The sequence below is a fragment of the Ylistrum balloti genome, unplaced genomic scaffold (genome assembly GCF_031769215.1).
Source record: "Ylistrum balloti isolate Yb309-2 unplaced genomic scaffold, AGI_CSIRO_Ybal_v1 Utg369888, whole genome shotgun sequence".
In the NCBI taxonomy this organism is placed as follows: domain Eukaryota; kingdom Metazoa; phylum Mollusca; class Bivalvia; order Pectinida; family Pectinidae; genus Ylistrum; species Ylistrum balloti.
In genome coordinates this window covers 462,658-478,450 of record NW_026782022.1, presented here as the reverse complement: position 1 = coordinate 478,450, position 15,793 = coordinate 462,658, and the positions used below count along the sequence as shown (strand labels likewise).

At 34.8% G+C, this 15,793-nt stretch overlaps 2 protein-coding genes across 2 annotated transcripts; one reads left to right on the top strand and one right to left on the bottom strand.

Annotated features, from left to right (window-relative positions):
- The first annotated feature begins 127 nt into the window (after positions 1-127).
- LOC132546418 (leucine-rich repeat protein soc-2-like) lies at positions 128-1,627 on the top strand. Its single transcript, XM_060210131.1, has 2 exons — positions 128-214; positions 376-1,627. The coding sequence occupies exon 2, from the start codon at positions 452-454 to the stop codon at positions 1,277-1,279; it is 828 nt and encodes a 275-aa protein (XP_060066114.1). The 5' UTR covers positions 128-214; positions 376-451; the 3' UTR covers positions 1,280-1,627.
- Positions 1,628-6,619: 4,992 nt separating this feature from the next.
- On the bottom strand, positions 6,620-11,109 carry LOC132546378 (kelch-like protein 24). The gene is made up of 2 exons (XM_060210093.1): positions 11,046-11,109; positions 6,620-9,448 (listed from the first exon to the last, which is right to left on the bottom strand). The coding sequence occupies exons 1-2, from the start codon at positions 11,046-11,048 to the stop codon at positions 7,592-7,594; spliced, it is 1,860 nt and encodes a 619-aa protein (XP_060066076.1). The 5' UTR covers positions 11,049-11,109; the 3' UTR covers positions 6,620-7,591.
- Between the last annotated feature and the right edge of the window lie 4,684 nt (positions 11,110-15,793).

Here is a 15,793-nt window from a genome sequence, read left to right as displayed (position 1 = left end):
TGTCCTACTTCAGTAAGCACATAAGTGCAACAGAGTAATGTCTTAATTTAGAATTTAAAGCTTAATTTGAAAGTGACATTCATGTAAGAACTAATGCCCCTTCCGAAGAACTACGGCGCATCAACGATAACACATGAAACCTAACGTGTGTTTGTTGCTTCTAAAGTACAAAACGACTCGGGGTGACTTCCACCTATGGATCCACAAACAGAAAGTAAAGTATTACATTTACACTGATACGATCCATTGTAATTACCCCCTTCATAAAAAATATGTTTATTAGTTTTTTTTTAAATCCATAAAGTTTTCAATGGCGTACATTAATTTTTGTTTGTTTTGATAAAATGTATGAAGTACTCCTTGTTTTTGTTTTAGGAATGTTAACCGGCCAATAATTGTATAGCTTGACATCAAACTAGCTGCCTATAGGCACAAAACAGAATATATAAAAATGGAATTTTTGGGAAGAGCATGCAGGCATTTTAAATCAAAAGGAAGAAATGGAAAAGATACAAACGAAATGATTATCGACGGGAAAAAAATTTCAACTGTTTTGGAACTTCACAACTTGTTGTCAAGTTGTACCAATCCAAAAATGGTTATACAATTCACTATGACAGGAGCACCCATCAAGAGTGTTCCTCAGTGCATAGGATCATTTGTCAACATTTCTTACCTGAATCTTTCTGGAAACAATATTGAGTTCCTACCGTGGTCAATTGTATTGCTTAAAAAGTTGGAACATCTGGACCTATCCAATAACTGTGTTGCAGTCATTAGTCCTATACTCTGCTACTTTCCTTTGCTGAAGACACTCGATGTGAGTGAAAATGTTTTGGAGAGCCTTCCAACGGACTTGCTTAATCTTGTTGCTCTCAAGACATTAAATGTGATTGGAAACAAAACTATCAAATCACCACCACTTTCTGTCTGTCAGGACGGAAAGGAAGCCATTTTTGAAGCTCTCAGAATTCGAAAAAGTCGTGTAGATGCATTTTCCAACTGGAAACCTTACTATCAAGGAAACAAAACTCAATCAATGAAATTGAATTCATTAGTGCAAATTTGTATAGACTGCATCATTGAAAGTGATGTTGATTTTTTGTCAGCTGAAATTCCACCTGTTATGAAAACATACTTGAATGAAACGAAAAAACAGGAATCATCCTTGCTACCAAATCTTTTCAAATGTAGCAAATGTCGAAGATATTTTACAAAGAGTTTCACATTTGAAAACCATGACTGCAAAGTAGTCAATAAAATGGGCACCTTGAAATGAAGACCAAATTACCTGTGATAACAATTAATTGCCAAACTTCATGACTTAAAATGACAGATGTGACTGTAATGTACACTGCACTGAGGTTTGTCTCGGAATCATCACATTATTAATGCCTTCATTAAAACAAAACAGAAACTGCAATGTATGGAATCAAATAACACATAACAAGGACATTATATTACTTCAGATGATAATTTGACTTCCATTATGTTTCACCAACTTAAATACATATACTCAATACATTGATATATTAAAGCTATTTATCATAAACAGTCATGGGGTATGGAAGCTATGTATATACTCAGGTAAACATGTAAGTTTGACATTTATATTATCATCGCTATTAATACTTACTATATTGTATTCTTTGTAGATTAATATGTTTATATCTTCAATCATGTTGTCCAAAGGACCAATGAGCTTATGCTATGGTGTGACATCTTTTCATCAGTAAACTTGTTCTACAAATTGCTGCTAGTTATAAACAATTGAAAGGATTTGACAACATTTTTGCTTGGGGGAAAGAGAACAAATTTTTATATAAGTAATTGGTCTTGTCCTAAAGGGGCCTGTTGGATGGGGCTCAAAATGGGAAATGTAGCAAGCTCTTTCCGATCCTTCAGTTTCTGAAGGAGTGAAAGAACATTGTTCAAATTTAGTCTGATTCATCCATGGGTGAAGGGAAACAGACTTTGGATGAGGGAGAAAGAAACCAGATTTATTTATAATCCTCCTTCTGTAGGGATGTCAGGATATAGTCCCAATCCCATTCGGTGGGTTCCCCGCTCCGCCTGCAGATGAGCAGTGCCCAAAATGAGAAAAACAAGTAAAAGTTTCAAATCATTCTTTCTCTGTTTGGATGTAGGTATTGTGTCAAGTTTTATTTTCAAGCTGTAACATTCCTCATCTTTTGGAAAAAATGGCAACAATATATTATAAAGATGTTTCAAATGAAAGCTCAAACATCAAAGTGAGTGATACAGGTCCCATATGGGTCTCTTATTTGAATTATTAATATAGGCTTCTTATATATGTGTACAATACTCATCAACTTGTAACTTAATAACTTCAGTGAACTATCTTCCCTTTCATGTTGGTGATTCCTTGCAGCAATGCATTATGAATGTTCAAAAATATAGTGAGAAATTATACAACTTGTCTCTTGTGGGCACATTTTTTTTTCCGCCGAGAAAGTTTTTTTTTTTTTAAAGAAATTATAAGTGTTTGGTGTCTGTATCTTTCATTAAATCATATTGGTTGATGATAAAGTTATGTGTTTTAAAACTACATGTATGTTGTTACCAAAGTGTTAATAAAATATGTTTTCTGTTATTATTTATATCCTTTGAACGACTCTGTCAGTGTTTTATAATGATCAGTGGTGAATGAGTCAAATTATTACGAGACCCTCGAAATTACTATCTAATAATGTATTTTTTAGTAGTAATCTTGTATGCCTTTTTGCACCTGCAGTCATGATCTTCTATCACTGTTTCTATGTGCATCCAGTTTGAAACTTTAACCATGCATAAAGATTTGTATGATATTTTAAATAGAAAATGTAAATGCTTCTGACTTCATAAAAAGTTGGCCAATTAATGTGTTACATCACAAGAACTTGATATGTAATAAGTTATACTTTCTGAAGAGCTAATGGCAAAAACATGTCAGTTAATGTTAATGTTAATCTATGTATAGTACTTTTTTATGATATTTACTTGTTCACCCCAGTATATTGTTATTTGTGTGACATTTCATCTGTGATTATACACAATTATGTGTAACATTTCTATATATACATATGCTTTATAAAATTGGATGCCTATTTATTGCTAATGAATTCTAATCATATTGAATACCAACTTCATTTAAACCATCTTTGTAGGTCCAATTTGATCCAATTTACTGAGCTCACTAAAGTTGGCTCAGTATTGATACCTTTATTCCTGTATGACATCAGTTACTTGGCAGAATAATTTTATTCTTCCCAAAAAAAAAAGATGTTTTTACGAACGAAGCTGGATACATATTGTACAAGCTGAAAATTATAATTTCATATGTCATTATTATTTACTGTATGTTTGTTAATTCAAAATTGTCATGGACCACATACAAGAAGTAATAAACCAAAAGTGAAAAGTTTTGAAAATTATATTGTACTCATATATGGTTATCGTTTCATGAAAGTGATCTTTCTAGTTTCATGAACATTTTTAACAGTTTTTAGTTCACCTGGCCCCAAGCTATAGGGATACTGTGGCATCGGTTGACTGTTGTCTGTCAACTTTTTCTACAAAATGCTACTAGTCATGAACATGGGTGAAGGGGCCCCCTAGGATGGAAACGGCAGGCCCAGTAGGGGAAATAGAACAAATTATTTAAAATCCTGCTCCTTCTGTAGGAGTGATTGGATTTTTGTACTAACTTGGTGTGAATCATGTTTTGGTGAAGGGCAATCAATTTTGTATAAATGGTGGATCTTTTTGGTGGTGGTGGGATGGGGATGGGCGGAGGGGGTGGGCCTAGGGGCAGAAGAGGCTGAGCTCATAGGAGGGGTGGGGAGGGGTGGAAGAGGCTGGGCTCAATAGGCAAACTACAGCAAATTTTGAAAATACTATTCATCCTCTAGGAATAATTGGATTTTAGCAAAAGTTGGTCAGACTCTGTTTCTTTGAAACAGTTGAGATCCCCACCCTTAAACCATATATGACAATGCTAGGCATCAATATATGAACACATTCTCAATGTAAGAACTGGCCCTTAGGTGTGGCCCCGCCCCTCTGGACTTAATTTCTGAGTGATATCTTTGAAACAATTGAAATCCTGACACCTTGACTATATATATATAGAATTGCTTGGCATCAAGAGATTAACTCATTTTTTTATGTTTATGTAGGAATTGACCCTTTGGTGTGGCACACCTCAAGGGATATTATTTCTGGGTCATATTTTTGATACGGTTGAGATATCAATCCGATAACCATTTTAACTCTTGTGGGAATCAAAACAGAAAGTCAGTAATACCACGAGGTAATATAAAAATTTACCCACTGGTCTTGCCCCATCAAATAGGTTAAGTGACTGAGCTTTATTTATATTTGGAAATGTTTTAAATACCCAACCTATAGGTTTGTATGACATTGCTGGGCCTTAAGATCCAGGCGAGTAATACAGGCCCAAGGGGCCTCTTATTTATTAATGCTGCAATGAGAAATTGCTATAGCTTGGAAAGTACCAGATGAACCAATCTCTCTTGATATATTGAACGTATCACTATCAAATTTCACAGGAATAGTACTCAGTTGGTCAGATGTCTTGAATAATTGGTTTTAGGACCAGTTTTAAGAATCAAACGTCTAACAGACTGTCATCTTCAATTTTTATTAGCCTGTCGAATGATGGGTCGTATTATGTTATCATGCAAATGAATGAGTAAATGGGTGGACAAACTGTGTCTGTTCAATAACTTGAGTAGATTTCAATGGATCAAATTAAAACTTCATATGGAGGTTCATTACCATGATAGCACAGACAAGTTCAATCACCATAATTTTTTAACCATAATCCAACTATATGGCCCCCTTAGTTAATTTTCGGACTGAAATTTACAGAGCTATGGCCCTTTATTTAATTACAAAAACAGTGCCCACTTGATATCAAAAATAGTTTTCAACAAATCAACTTCAACCTTTATAGGAAGGTTCAATACCATGATAACTCATATCATATAAGTTTGATCACTGTAATTTTTTAACAGTAATTCATGAAGTTATGGCCGCTTACTTAATAACTGAAAGTGTCAACTCGATCTTCATAAGGTTCATTTACATGATTTGAGACAAGTTTGATGACTGCAATTTTCAGATCAAATTTTACAGGGTTATGGCCCTTTATTTAATTATATAAACAGCTTCTGCTTGACATCAAAAATAGTTTTAATAGGAAAGTTCATTACCAAGACAAGTTGGATAAATGCAACTTTCGGCCTATAATTCACAGAGTTATGGCCCAATATTTTGATTACCTAAAAAGTGTCTGCTCAACGTATCCAGTAGTTTCCAACAGATACCATCAAAACTTCAGGATATTCATTACCACCATAGCTCAGATTACTACAATAACCAAAATTATTATCTATAGATATCTATTGAGAAATTGCCTTTGTTAAATTGATGGAACATTAGCATGAGTATTTATCACTGATCATCTTGAAATGTTATCATTGATGCTTGGTGGTTTACACCTGTTCCCTCCATCATTACACAACTGGCACTATCTGTAAATGACCCTTATGTGTTCATCGAACATTAAACACACTTTCCTTCCCTTTTCTGTTGCAGAATGTTCATCCAACCTATGATAAACGTATCATGTACTACCTCAAGAAACTTTTGTTACATTTCTAGTTTTTATTGCGATTTCTTGAGAGGTTGGTTCAGAGACAAAGTCTCAGGGTGACCTATTGCGATCCCCTTCTGTCCAGTGGGCCATGGGTTGTAAACTTTAAACATTTTGGCCACCTTCTGGAAAACTCCTGAACCAATTTCAATGAAATTTTTACAAAAACCTGGATTTGTAAATTGTATGGTTCCCATACCACAAAGGTCTGAGGGGTGGGGCCAAAAATGGTCAAATAGATTGAAATTTCAAAAATCTTCTCAAATCCCAGGAATAGTAGAATCAAATACTCATCATTGATGGAAAGGCCTTCAGAGGCTTAACCAAAATTGTAAATTTAATGACCCCAAGGTCTCACATTTCCCCCTGGGGAGGGGATAAAATTTATCATACTTTATACGGGTCAAATGGTCTGAAATTTCAAAGATGATCTACCGTTCATGGATGGAAGATTTTATATAGGAAAATTCAATTTTTGAGTTTTAATTTCTTTTAATTCAAACTTGGTTAGAAACCTTAGCATAGGAAAACAGTTAATGTTAAGCACAGTTTACATTTGCATTATGTGTACAATGTTGTTACAGTTATCTACTTTTTTAAACAAAATTATTTCTATGACATGTCACAAGAAGAATTTTAACGTAGGTGACAGCTAAGACTCTTGGGCCTCTTGTTTTTGTTTACAGTTGTGTTTTTCATTTTTCAGAAAACTGAATTTATATTACTTTATATCTATGTTAATATCTTTGAGGCATAATTATGTGTACACTTGTACAAATGCTATCACGCAATTACTTTTGCAGACAAGCAATATGGCACACCAAGTCAGTATGATATTATTAAAACAATATATTTGATTTATTTTATAGTATTAAGTTGTATTTTTTTTTACAAAGTTAGAAACTGAGATTAAAAGCCATCATGTCAAACAATCTCATTTTTATTCAAGAAAATCCTTCAGACTGATTCAGTAACAAATCTGAAAGAAAGTACCTCTCTCCTATTTCACATAAAAATATATGAATGACCATACATATATAATGTAATACCTTTATATATATGTGACACAAGAAATATTTTGGTTGATCTCACACTTGACATCAATAATTTCAATGATGTGTGATTAAATTTAATGAACTAGCATCAATATGGACAATTTGATTATTGGTTAGAAAGTTTCCAAAAGTAATAAACCTGTAGGTATATTGTATGTTTATATAAGCCAACTATATCTATCAGACTGAGTTGCCTGTCCCTTAACTGTCCTGTTACTTGCCTGCAGTTGCTGTCTGAATTTTCATGCTATTTAGTACCATGACATATAATTATATTGTGTAGATATATACCTAATCGAATGGCTTTATTTAAAGTTTCACATCTTCTGTGCTTCAGATGTCAAATTACACTGGACTAGACTGTGCTTTCAGTAAAGATTTTTCAGATACCACATTTAAATTTCCAGATTACTAGCGACTCATTTAACTTCAAATCCCATTTCTAGGGATGTTCAGATTGCAGGTTTAATGATTTCCAGTGCAATGCAGGGCCGATGATGTAAATACTCCAAATTAATTACATCTTTTCTGATATACTAAGTTGATAAACATTATACATTTATTTCCCTTTGTTGTCAGCAGCAGACAGGGTGACTTTCATTAATGATACTGGCTGGACACGGCTAAGAATCAATACTTGTCCTTTTAATTTGCCAACTGACATTTATACAGACATGCCTATCATTGGCTTCAAAGTTAATTCAATAATTGTCTTTCTCAAATATTCAATTTTTAATTATCGACACAAAAATTGTGTTAAATCCTGGAATTTGCATTTATAAGTATTTCATTAGTTAAGAGAGGAAAATGGTGGGATGGTTGAGTAAAACAATGTACTCTGAATAACATCAAAATTTTAACTCTGATCTTCATCTCCATTTTCGTCATTGCTTTCATCATCTGGGTTAGGGTCATCCAGATGTGACATGAAGTAGGATCTCGGGGCTATACACAAATGCATTCTACATCGGTCTGCCCGACCCCAAGTGGACAGCTCAGGAAAGTTCATCCAGGGATGTTCAATATTTCCTGATTCCAAATCTACAAGACAATTTTCAGAAATTGGCAAGAGTTCATAATCCTCATAATCAAAAGCAGAGAAGACTACCAACTTTTTGTTGTGGTACACCAACTGAGTACCTCGTTCTTTAGACCTTTCCTTCTTCAGCACAGACTTGATAATCAATCCTCCATCTCTTGGTGTCCATTGGATTATTTCTCCTGCCCCAGATGCAAGGTACACTGTCTTGTCCACAGTAATAGCACCACTCAAAGCAACAGGAACAGGTAGGTCACCAAAGACTGTTGTTTGTCTGGAAACTGTGTCAAAACACTGGATTTTTAAGGAAGCACTATCTTCTCTGGTCTTTCCCCCAAAAATGTAGACTTTTCTATCAATAGCTGTTGCACTAAAAGTATGTACTGCACATGGGAGAGCTGCTTTCGTAACTGGTGCCCATGACTCGCTAGTGACATCAAACTCCATAATCCCTGACATCACCCGGTTGTGTTCAACCTCGCAGCCACCAATAGCATATAAACACTGTCTCACACAGACCAATGCATGGTTATACATGCGCTTTCCAGATGATGGACATTTCACCCAATTGTTGGTCTGTGAAATGAATTTTTGTAGTTGTCCACGGGAGTTTGCAACCCCACCATGTACATACAAATCATTACCATAGATACAAGATGCAGTACCTAAGCCATATGCTGTTGGACTTGTAAAACGCTGGAACCCCCAATTTTCTTCCTGGAAACTGTATGCATATAGAGAGGGTGTATTGTCACACTTAACACTGAACATGATATTTGTGAGCTTGCTCTTTTTCCTGTAATGTGTCCGATGTGATGAAATCTCATGACGACGAACTCCATTACAGTGATAAAGCTTGGCCTCATCTAATAAACTTCGAACATGACTATTTTCACAGAGGATGGGATAACACTCGGTCAACTCAAACAGGTACTCAGCCTGCATCAGTGGAAACTTCACATATTCTAACACATCATACAAAACAGCACCAACTTGGCGTTCTTCACTTTTGTAAGTCACCCATTTCATAACTGCTTCAACTGTGTTCTCTTCTGCAGAAGTAGTCAGAATTTCCATTTTCATCATTTCTATCACATCTTCCTTGTCTAGGTCTAAAAAATCCTCTGATGCACTGAACTTATCAAACTTTTCACCTAGTTTTTCTAGACAAGAGTCTGCCAGTTTCTTACATGAATGTGCTTTTGCAAATTTGAGTGTTGAAGCACAGTCTTCGAAGGTGAGTTTGTCAATGATAAAGTTCTCACAATCATACTGAAGTGACCCTATCCCTAACATGCATGCTGATTTAAGCAACTCCTGTACATTATCATTATCAATCACTTCATCAAAGGCATATATGTAGTCGAGTATGCATTTGAAAGTTGCTGCATTGACACATTTCAATTCAACCTCATCTTGAGACTTTTCTTTAAATTCACTTGTAAACATGCTTCTGAAAAATGGTGACAGTGAGGCTAGAACCAGTCGATGACATGGAAACTTTTCTGAATCTACCACTATAGTAACATCAGTTAAACTTTTTTCATGGTACAAAGCTTGAATCCCTTCATGGAGGTCACGACCAAGGTATGGCCCATCATCTTCTGGCTCATGATCATCCTCATCATCATTTTTATCCTGGGAATGGTTAGAAGATGCATCCACATCTGCCATCTACAGGGGAAGTAAGAGCAATGAATAATAACATACAGCTAATGAGTGGTTAAAAAATATTTACGAATACATATTCATTTTAATTTCTGCATTAGATTACTTAAACATCTATCCTATACCTTAACTGTTTCTTTTACATACATTGCACACAATATAGGTACCAGTAAGGTCTGTATTGATCACCTGGTCTGGTTAAAATTGCTTTATCTAAACAGGTAAAATATTTTAAATGTTGACAGCGATAACAATACTTCCTAATCTAATCCTATTTGGTGGCCAAAAGGAAACAACTTGAGAACAAAGGAAAATTATATATGGCTCTGAAAAAACATCCATCCTTTACTTTCCAAGAAATAACAAGCGCAAATTATAACTGTCGAAAACCAAGATTACTGTCTGGTATGTTGGCCATCTTGATTAGTCCCAAACACAAATGAGCACAAGAAGGGGTCAAGGGAAACATACAACTGAAATTTCAAATTGATCCATTCAGTGCTTCTAAACAAAAAGTGATAACAAGGCTTGTTTAAGGACAGGTTTACAAACAGTTACAGGCAACTTGATGAACAGCCCACCATGTAATGATCATGGTGTCCTCAAGATTTAATTTTGTTGATACATCAAAAGATGATTCAGATTAAATATCGTCAAAATCTTTTTGTTCCAATGTACAGATGTAGAATTTCGAAGATTTACCTCTATTTACCTTAATTAGGCAGCAGATTAGTCAGACCCTTGAATCATAAAAAATTTAGTCTCATCTTTACGAATATTCTTGACAAATTTATGCAGTTTGGGACATCGACATGACACTCCTTGCTTAGATCATAAATATTTTTGATGAAATAAAAGAACCACTTTTTGTTCGCCTAGTTTTAACAGTATTCAAAAATGTACATGATAGTATGTGGTAGTAAAGGAAGTGTCAGCGAAACTCAGAGAAGTTGGAATGAAAACATTGATTGGGGTATGTTCTTATATGCTGAATGAAATCATGCAATGTCTGTGCCATTACAACCAGATAAACGAAAGCACCCCCTAGATGTCATTTAACCTACTAAACCCTGAATTATGCCATTTGAAGCAATTGAAATGTGTTTCTATGAACCAAGACAGTTATCACTTATGTTGAACATCGAATATTAATACTATTAACTCAAAGCTAAGTAAAAGTATCTAAGCTTAGTAATAGTGATTAATTTAGCAGCAGGAGTCCTTTAAATATATTGTAAGACATTGTCTACCCTCTCAGGTGAAGAATGTCTCCAATTCTCCAAGACCAGTTCTTAGTACAAGTATTTGTGGACTCAACTTCCATAGCACTCAAAAATATCAAACCACACAATAGCCTTATAAAAAACTTCGGTTATTGTGTGCTGTGTTATTTTCAAGTGCTATTGAAATTGAATCCACAAGTACCTGTTCTCAGCAGTAACAAGCGCCCTCGGCATAGGTCGAAATGTGCTTACACAATCGAAATGTTAACATAAAAACGAGTTAAATGTCGATTTGTTTTGGCGGTCAATGCCCAGTCGTCTACGCATGAATTCACAGTAATAAATGAATAATGACACCATTGCAAATGTCATGAGCTTACCATGTGTCACTTTGGTTTAAGTACGTGCTAACGCAGCACAGCGTGCAGCATCGAAGACACTACATGGTATCAACTTCCGGTGTGAAGGCGAATCTAAAGTACAAAGCCAAGAACCCGGAAAAATTCAAGTCCTTGCTGCTATTACCGCCGACTGCTGATTGTTATTTTGTCGTTGGTTACTTAACACTACATATGATTTATTTAATATCTAAGGAATGTGATGTCTGTAGTTTTCTATTTGTCAAGATACTGCCATTATCATCTATTAAGTCAGCAACAAAGTTTAGAACGGTTACATAATTACTATGGCACATGAATTGTTTACAGTTGGGTAGTTGTTGGTTCTTCCTTTAAGTCTGCCGCCAGAACCAACAATACATCCTTCCAAAAAGATTAGACTGGCAAGATAAGAGAAAAGTGTTATATACGACCCTGGCAAGTATATGATTTACTGTGTAAATATTTTTCTATGTCGCCAATGAATAAGGCGTTACATGAAGAATGGTTATCTTCCCGGAGAAGCATTTTGATTCAAGTTATTTCTATGCTTTCATAAAACTAGCAAAATGTATCGTTTCTCCATTTTCCATAATTGTTAATTCCAAATTAAGGAATGAAATTTGATGATAGAAGTAAAATGAGGTTGTGGATTTGGCAACAGGCAAAGCCAAACATCTTATTCCGTGACCTTTCCAATATGTTTAAAATGTTTCATTTTTCCTTTTGATGTCTTTTCTTAATTAACGAAAGTTGTGTAAGTTTTACCTAAAAGTTTGAATTTCCTATTTAATTCCACTGAAGATTTCTATGGGATAAGAGTTTCGGATGAGGACCCCTTTAGATCCGAACCAAATATAGCTTTAGTTTTGCCCAACTTCGCTTTTTAACCAAGAACATTTCCAAAATAAATCTAGAATCTTTTCCGTCTAGCGTAAGTGCTGAATCGTAAGCATATTGTCAAACAATAAATTCATAAACATTCATTTTGATACCATTTACAACTGAGATTTTTTTTCATACTGCACTTAGTGTTTCAGTCTCTGAAATAAACAAATTTGGCGATAGGGGATCTCCCTGTCGGAATCCTCTTTGGATACCAAAAATGTCAGAACATATGCCATTATTTGCAATGCAGCACTTGTATCGCGGTAGAATAACTTCCCATTTTATAAGACTTTTCTTAAAAAAAAGCATTCTAATGAATCAATAGCTATTTTCCCAAAATTCAGAGGTAGAAGTCGACCTGGAATTTTACAATCATCATCTAATTATTTATTTAACGGGTTTCACGTACAATATCAAGGCCTTTAAGCCTTTCGGCGGACGAGAAAAAACAGGAAAATGAGTAGAAGGGAAGAATAGGAAGTGATGGGAGAGAGTGGAATACTGAGATAATGTAGGGGGTGTCCGTCTCTGCTACTTGACTTGTTACTATGATTTAGACGACGGCTCTCTAGCCTAATTGTAGACCTAGCCTAACACTAAGCACTTCGAAGTAAGAGGGCCGGATAAGGACACAGAAGAAGAGAAAGGGGATCCTACATTTAGTAAGTTTCGATATGTTGATAGTATTTTGGAAGTCCATCAAAAATAAGTAATCTCTATTACTAACCTACCCCTGATCTATGGGCCGGCCTTATCACGCACACTCTTTATCGTGCGAGTTGGACATTACTACACAGGCCACCATTTTAAGTCCCATCCTACGGACTGTGAGTTATTGGTTAGTTGTTAGTAAGGTGCTTGCGGTGATCTGTTTTGGTGTCCCTACAGGTATAAATCGTCTTTCCGTCTCTATTTGCCAATATATATACTGCTCTCTTTATCAATGTCGATATTTTTTGTAAATCCACACAGAACCTTGCTCCACTGTTCGCTTTCTATCGCTTATATAATGACATTTTGTGACTGTGAGGTTAGTATGTGGAGAGGTTGGAAGTGTTTGTATGAATTTACTAATTGGTTAATATTACAAGATCACTTAATGCCGAGTGAATGTTATGGGATGGACTTGTAGGTACTGAGGTGGTGTATTGGAATGGGATAGAGGTACTACTAATCTTGAGGAGGGGAGTGTCTTACGCTCCTGCTGTAAGCCCTATTTTAGCTTTTAAAGGGACCCTGCTTTATTCCTCTAACTGTTAGTGTGTGTTTGTTGTATATGTGTATTATGTGAAATTATAGTTATTCACTTCAGATATTAAATAAGTGCACCTGACGAGGTGACGAGTCTGTAAAATACACATAAAACCATCTTTTGTTTTAGTGTGGCGTTTTTGTCCCTTTGTGTGATTGCTCTGTTTACAATTATCAATTTTTTAGTACACTTATATGCCAAATCCTTTTGCACTTACCAATGTATCGACAATTCATAAACTGTTTTTCGTATCGTTATCAAGAAGTGATAAAAACCTTTTACCTATAAAGTGGCAATTTTATAATCTACCTTTAAGAATGAGATAGGCGATATTTTTCAAACATTCTCTAGGTTTATTAGGTTACATGTCATAACAACTTGGCGCTGAGTAATCGAAGACATCCCTGATAAATAGGAATGGTTAAATACATTGTAAATAAGTACTTTAAAATCTATTCAGTGAAATTGTAAATTACAACTGTGAAACCGTTTAAGCCTGATAATTTACAATTTTTTCATATTATTTATTGCTAAAATAGGATATTCAGTTAAAATAGGTAAACCTTCACGTGACTCTGACTGACCTGGAGCTAATTCTAGTAAATAGGTGTAATCTTCATCTACATAAATTAGGACTGTCATCGCTGTCACCATATATTGCTGCAGAAAGTGTGCGGGCTGCTGGTTTTGTATTAGTTAGATCTAATATCATATAGTTTCCTAGAGAGTCTATGTTAACTTGATGGTTTTGATATAAAGATATTATTAAACAAAAATGTCACATGTCTGCTGTTAGAAGTGTAAGAACAAAATACATCGTCAAATAGTGTCAAATAGTTCATGCTTTCACTGTGACAATGACGCTAATGATGCTGATGTAATAAGTTTTATACAAATATCAAAAACATTCTTTCCTTTTTTACGTTCGGAAAGCCCTCAGTTAATACTAGCAGTGGTTTATTCCCTACCAATAATGTGTTATCAAATATTTACAAGGACAACACTTTGCAGTGGCAATTGATATTTTGTATAAACGAATTCAATACCCCCCTTTAAAACAAAAAACAAAAAAACAAAACAAAAAAACATTTTTGTTATCAATTCCCAATGTGTATGTTTTTCTTCATGATTTCCCATCCCTAATTCCAATCTTTGGTCTAATAGTTGTTAGTAAACAGAAATGAATCAATGAATACATGGATGAATGAATGAAATAATGAGTACAAGGATACACTAATTTATGTTTGATAAAGAGAGAAAACGTTACTAATAAAAGCACATAGTTCTTGTTTACAGCAGTTATCCCTGAAAACATACCCGCAAGCAAATCACTTCGTTTGGACACCATCTTCCTCTCAAAATATATAGATTGGTGACAATGATTATTGAAAAAGGAAGACAGTTTCGATTAGCTGATCATATAATTAAAAAAAGTTACCTAAAATGGGGAAGCAGTATGGTCCTTATCTTCTAAATGTTGAAGTCAATTTCTAATGTAATATTAAGTTTGAAACGTGGTTCTAAATCGGGACAACTTCTGCTGTCGGGAGCAAAAATAGAATTAATAAATACTGAATCAAATGACATTTTAGAAACACTGGTTGAGAAACCCATTCAACGGTCTGTAAATCGATCGGCCAAAATAAACAGACTGTCTGCAATTAGTACATCCAAATAGATATGCTGATGATATACAGTAATAACACCAGACAGGATAACAATTTAACAGGCATCAGATGTACAACCGAGTTTTATTCGGATCGTTCTTACCCTCAGCTATAACTTTTTGGAATAGTATTTATGAAGAAATTTGTAAAAAGATCCTACTTCTATATGTTTAGAAAGTATCTCAATCTTAACTCAAAGGGGCGTTCCCCGGACTATTACTATGTAGAGTCGAGGTCAGGTCAAATGGATCAGAAAGTAGTTTTGTCCTTTATCTTAACGAGGATACTTCTTAGAATTAAGTCCCTTGACATACCAACTATGTATCACTTACGTAATGCCAAAATGTTGAAATATCTATAGCTAGCGAAAAGTGAACAAAACCAATTGAAAGATTTACATACAATGGACATTTATACACTCTATAAGTTACACAAGTATATTTGGAAGATTGATGTATCACATGATGAGAGCTAAGCATATGTGTGCCTGTAATTGTTTCAAAATTAACTTTTGTCCCATTTACATTAATGAAAAACGTAGTGTAAATTCAACCAAATACATGTAAAACTATAACTATATCTGTATATATACAAATGAAAAAAATGATGTCTGAGAAATAGTAACCAAAGTCTATGGAAACGAACCGACTCAATCTTTGAAACTGAAAAAAGTGTTAATCAAATCAATTTTTTTTCAATGAGTAGTTTTAAAATTGTGATTATGTATCACGGGACCTATAACTACGTTGTGCTTGAGCAGTTGTTCTTCAAGTCTCGAGTTAGCAACAATTTTCGGTGGTCGGTTTGAGCTATCTTATAATCTTATAATGTCGACTGAGCCCTACCTGGGCACTATATAGCAATAACTGGGCAATAACTGGGCAATAACTGGGCACTTTAGCAATAACTAGGCACTTTCGCAATAACTGGGTAATAACTGGGCA